This window comes from Planococcus citri, chromosome 2, assembly GCF_950023065.1.
Source record: "Planococcus citri chromosome 2, ihPlaCitr1.1, whole genome shotgun sequence".
Taxonomy (NCBI): Eukaryota; Metazoa; Arthropoda; class Insecta; order Hemiptera; family Pseudococcidae; genus Planococcus; species Planococcus citri.
The window spans coordinates 59,583,245-59,589,560 of record NC_088678.1 but is presented as its reverse complement, the minus strand read 5'-3'; the positions used below and the strand labels follow the sequence as shown (position 1 = coordinate 59,589,560).

At 30.7% G+C, this 6,316-nt stretch overlaps 1 protein-coding gene across 1 annotated transcript; it reads right to left on the bottom strand.

Moving 5' to 3' along the window:
* Positions 1 to 2,640: 2,640 nt before the first annotated feature.
* LOC135834114 (uncharacterized) lies at positions 2,641 to 3,924 on the bottom strand. Its single transcript, XM_065347952.1, has one exon. It carries the CDS (start codon positions 3,922 to 3,924, stop codon positions 2,641 to 2,643), a length of 1,284 nt encoding a protein of 427 aa, XP_065204024.1.
* Positions 3,925 to 6,316: the final 2,392 nt, after the last annotated feature.

Below are 6,316 nucleotides of genomic sequence, written 5' to 3'. Positions count from 1 at the left end.
CCTTTGTTGCATATTTTTCACGAAAACTTTCCATTTTATTCCTCATTTCCAGAGGTAAATAGTCCACTTTCTCAATATCAACAAAGTTTTTCATATTTATTTTGGAAATGGAAGTCATATTATTTAAGACAGTGTCTGCATGAATAGCAAAAGGAAATCCAAGAATGATTATTCGTTCTTTTGGTTTCTATAATTTGAAAAAAATACTATTTTAAAAAGTTGTAAAAAAAATTCTAGAAATTGAAAAAAAAAATCATGTAGGTTAGTATGTGTCTAAAATGTAAATCAGAAAATTTTGAAATTATAAAAGAAAAACAATTAGGTCTTTCAAAAGTATTGGGAAGAAATCAAAAATTTAATCACTTTCAGATTTGAAAAAGTAGTACTGAATAAATGAATTAGATAAGTACTTACAATTTCTTCAATTTTACAGTTCCATTTCATGACACTTGTCATCTCCAGAATTGAACGTAAATCATCCATTGTCATTTCCTTATTAATAATTCTAATAGCAATAAATGCACTATTAGATTTAACTACCCTTCTGAAACTGTTGTTGTTTGATGATTGGGTTGAAGAAGAAACAGCAGATGAATTCATGATTTCACAATTGAAGTTATTTTTTTAAAAAAATCTCTAGTTAACACAATTTAATACTTTTTTATGATATTGAAGCAATTACTTTTGAAATAGAAAAAAAAACACTTGGTATTAAAACAATTACTTTTGAAAAAAAAAAACACTCTTGAAAATTCACAGCTAAAAATTATAAAATACTCAAATTAAAATTTTCACACAGTCTTAAACAGAAAAAATATTGCACACAAATGATAATTTTCATCGAAAGAAAACGATCTTATATATGGAAAAAATTGAAGAGGTTAACCTCTCTGTTGAATTTATTGAGTAATTTTACAATGAAATCACTCAAGGAGAACCAAGTATCTGGAAAAGGTTTTCCTATAGGAAAACTTTTTTTGACTGTAGCCTTGCTTTTCCTTTCATTGACATATTTTCAAAATGGAAACAAATAAATTTAAAAAAAGCTGGGTTGAGTATGTTATGAAACACCTTGTTTATAAAATTAAACATACCCATTATTTACCTGCGATCGGATACCTATTATAACAGCTCATTTTACGAGCTAAGAGAACCATCAAGTATCTTGGGAACGAGGTTGCAACTATGATGCATTATAAATTGAAAATGCAGTCAGTAGACTACCTAGTTAAACATTCATTCATCATATTTTTATGCTTAGCCAAGTTCCCTATTTACGTAAATTATGCAATTATTTGCATGCTATATTTTTACAATGAGTAAAATCAGATAATAAACAAAAATTCCACTTTCCCTTCAACTCAAGAACATGGATTTTACGTGTATAAATTCGGGTGATTTTAAACAACAAAAATGTAAACGGTTACAAACTCTTGCCTGTGTTTGTTGTCTCTTGAGTGACGGTGCTCTTCAAAGTTTTTTTTTTCGTTTGTTAATCAGTTTTTTTTTACTGTACTTGTAAATCAGTGTTGGAAATATTTTTTCAGTAAACTCTATTTCTGTAAAATTTTTGTAATAATGTCTGAATCAACTTCATCATCGCGATCATCATCAAATTCTTCCACCTCGTCATCCTCTTCACTGTCTTCGTCAATAGCTGCCAGTGCTTGTAACATTTTGAATCGTTCAACCAACCTCTATGAAGAAGCAGCCAAAATAATAACCTACGAGTACAAATGTCCCAAAATTTTCAATTTCAAAACCCTGGGAGAGCTGCCTACTACAATCAGAATGGATTTAATTAATAATTGGCAGTATTATTTTGTAAACAGAACAGATGATTTATTTTGGAAAATGGAAACAGAACTCACGGTAAATGAAATACACAAATTAATCAGAACTAACAATTATAAAAAATTCAATTCTTTGGAAGAGATAATTTCTACTTTTAATGGTACTCACATTACTCTTCACCCAGTAGAAATATTTGCTTTGGAAACTAGTCCCATTTTTCAACATTTGGCTCAAAATCCAACTCCCTATAAACAGATGAATGTATGTCTCACTGAGTCATACTACACCTGTGAGAATCGGAAGCTTGAGACATTGTGTAAACCATGTTTCAAGCATCTGATTAAACAGTTATATGACTTAAATTTTTGGTATAAGACCAAATCTGCCAGAGTTATAACTCTGTACAAATTTTTACAAAACCTTTAAAATTTGAATTTGTTTTGTACCATCTGTTCAGTCAGATCTATTTTTAAAATTTATCCCCCTGATATGTTTGATTGTTATGAGCCATATACTCAACATTTTTCCTCAAACCACTCTGAAAATATAAAGGTATGCTGTCTAAAGTATGTCATTGATAAGGATGGTAAGATTAAACATAATGTAAAGAGTATTAAACAAGCAGAATATCTTTTATAAAATTTATTAAATAAGATGATTGAAATTACGAGTATAGAAATGTATATAAATGTTAACAAGATTGATCAATAAAAATGTTATTTTTATTTGTGTGTAATTTATTCATTTTTCTATTTTTACATGAAATTGTAGTTTAAAAAAAATTGTTTCAAAAATATACTTGTTGGTTGTTAGGTAGGTAAGTAGGTAGGTAGGTAAGTATTTACTTTACAATATCTGTTTTATATTTCCATCAAATGCGGAATAAGCAAACCATCTATCATAAATAATAAGACAATATGCTGTAGTATTTGCTGGTACATTAGAAGAACAGACAAAGTCTAACCTAATATTGATTGGACCAGATACATTGGTCTCTTGCTCTTTTTGTTTACTGGTATCTATTACTATCATAGGAATTGGATATGCACTAGTATCACCTAGAAAATCACTTGCAGAAAAACAAGTCTCTGGAAAAGGTTTTTTATAATAGGAAACCTGGAAATTTGCAAACATGTGGTATAACAGATCACGTTGAACATTTGTCACATCCAAATTTGGTGGTTCATATGGATATTTTTCATCGTTTAAAGAAAGTTGGAAAGATTGTAAATGTATGTTATCAAATAGGGATGCATTTGCTGAGTATAGATTACGCCTATCTGTTTGAAAAGCTACAATAACATATCTTGGTTTATGTAGTGAATGAGATGTTTTGATGGTCCAGCTATGATTAGTACTTGTTGGGAGGGTGGGATATTCAAACATTTCCCAAGTTCTAAATGGAATTGATATTGTACGATTGTCTTTCATTGTTTGTAACATTTGCAATCTAGCTGAGTCAGATAATTTCAGTACAGGAACTTTCCAAGAAACTTCTGACAGGGTTATTGTTGGATCAACAGCAGTGATATCAGTATCTGCTGCTGCTGCTGCACGTCCAGGATGAATGAAGACGTTTTTATCATCTTTAGCTCTCGAAAGAATTAATTCTAGCACACAATTTGTAAATGGTTTTCTATAGTCTTCAAATATGCCCAGTATAAAACGAGCAGGTAGGTAAATTTGAAAATAACCTGAACTTGTTATTTTGTATGCTGATGTGTATGGATTTGACATATGATTAAAACCACATGAATCGTAATATTTACTTTCAGAGACAGTTTTAGATAAGTAACTTTTGATTGTAGTGGTTACACCAGCATTATGAACTCTGTCAACAGGCACTCCATTAATCTCAAAGGTTATGGTGGAAAATAAGTACATTAAGCCATTCCAAGGCATAGCATGAATGAATGTTGTACTATTGTTTCTATGTACTCGTCCTGATATACATAAATATGATACATGAGGAGCCACTATAAAATCACGATTATTGATACCAATTCGGATCTCATCTGAGTACCCTAGTCCCCCACTATTATAAGGTTTAAATGTGAGGTAAGTGAATTTTTCAACTGAATCATCGAAAGTCACTGGTTCTAAAAGATCTAAACTGTTTGAATCAATCATTACGAGTTTTCAATTTGTTCACTTTTACAGGACTTCTTATTTTCAAACCAATGGAATGTAAAAATTTCAAATTTGACTTTGTAAGTCTGTGTTTTATAGGATTGACTCGTTTTTTCTTAAAGTGAGATTGACTCCTCTGACTAGCCCCTTTGAATAATTGCTGGTGATTTTGAGACAAGAATTTTCTATTTTTCTGATTATACACAATCATGTGTCATTAAAAATGCAATCTGTTTTCCTGAGGAATTTTCCTCAAATGTAAAATTATCGTAAATAAGTTATTATTAAAATTAAGTAAATGCTTATGTTCGTCTTCTATTCGTAAACTGAAACTAGACAGAATTTTATCTCTATCTGAATTCTCACGATTTGTTGCTAGTGGTAGGTAAATAGGCTGTTTTGGTTCTTTTACTACTAAATTGCCAGTATTTCGGAATGAAGTCATGAAAGAATACAATATGCGGGTGTGTTCTCCCTGTTCTCTGTTAATATAACTATGAGGAAAAATGAGATCACATGTGATATTTATAGTTTTTATCACAGAAGTTGAGGATGGTATTGAAGTTGGGGTTATTATTTGACGTTTTCTTCTTCTTTGCTCCCCATTTTCATCTGGTGCCTGGTCATCATTATCATCACTGCTTTCTTCATCCCCCTCACCATCAGCATTCGTTTTACCTTTCTGTTGATTTAGTTTTGATTGGTTTGATAATTTTGGATCATTTACCTGCTTCAATGGGTCAACCACAGCTGATTTTGAATTATTTATCTGTTTTAATTGGTTGAGCTCAGCTGATTTTGAATCATTTACCTGTTTTGATTGGTTGAGCTCAGCTGATTTTGAATCATTTACCTGTTTTGATTGTTCGAGCTCAGGTAATTTTTTATCATTTGGTACATAATAAATTTTTTCAGATTGATGATGACTTGTTGATGTTTCTTTCACGAGTGTTTGTGATGATGATGATGGTGGCAGCGGTGGCGGAGGATCAGATGGTAGTGTAGGTACTGATGAAGAATTACTAGAATTGGAAGTAGAATTTGAATTGGGAGGGTTAAGGGTTGAATTAGATTGATTAACTGCATTTGAATTATTGCTAGCAGACTGATTATTTGAATTATGGGAATTAGATCTGTCATTTTGGTTATTTGAGGAGTGATGTGTTGGTGATGGAGGTGGTGTTGGAAAAAGGTTGTCTGAAATTCGAGGGCTTGGATTATAATTACTGGATAATGTGTCAATATATGAGAAAGATGTTAGAGCAATTTCATACATTCTTTGAGGTTCCAAATGTATTGCAGGGAAAATTTGATAATCAATCAAAGGTTGGTTATGATTAATAATGAAACTACGTGATGTGTTCATAATTTTTTATTTTCAATAATATTTCACAGAAATGCTAAGTTTAGAATGAACAGGTATCTTTAGAATTATGCTATTTATACTAAAATTTATCTGAGATCAATAATTGATCATTTTAAAATAAAATTTTAATTACAATTTACTTATTATAAAAAGGGTATACATTTACAAAGAACCAAAATATTATTAATTTTAAATTTAAAAGTGCACATCCCTCTGTATGAAAGTAGCAGGATCCATATAAGTGGGCTATTCCTGGGAACTGTTTTCTCAGATCAGGAAAACATGGCATCTCTAAAAATTCTGATTGCATTTCTTTGATGATGGGAAACTTCTCATGATTTGAGGTGTGGTTAAAGGGATTTTCAGCGAAGTGTTCGCTATTCAATAAATTTTGTAAATATTTACATTTTTCCACGCCTTTTACATAGATCAATGTTGGATTGTATTTGTTGATTTTCTTCATGACATCATTCATAACTGAGTCATATGGTTTCAATCCACAATTCCATGGAATATTTCCCAAGTTTCGTGTGCACCATTCATTTGCATTTCTTTGCTCATAATTCACACAGGAATGAATGTATGGAGGAAGCAAAATTTCATGCAGACTGAAACTTCCATCCAGACTAATAGCTGCAATCTCCTTCACAACTAAAGTGTGATTTAATCCATAGTAGTAGGAGAAATCGCAGAATACAATTTTTTTATCGTTTGGTAATTTTGCACACATTTTTAAATTAATTTCTTGATCAACTTATTACAGAAACGAGATGAAATATTCGTTACCACACCACACATTAGAATAAAAAGTCTTTATTATAGTTACTTGCTTATATACCTTTTCTGAGGCTATTATTTTAATTTCAGTGAAGATTAATTTGCACAATATGGTATCTAGATTGCGAAATAATGTAACCTTTGAGGGTTCAATGTGTGCTATATCTTCATATGTAATTGAGGATGGAGTTGATTTATTGAAATTTTTGAAGGTTTTCTTTTTCAAAAAAAATTTCACCATTTCAGAGA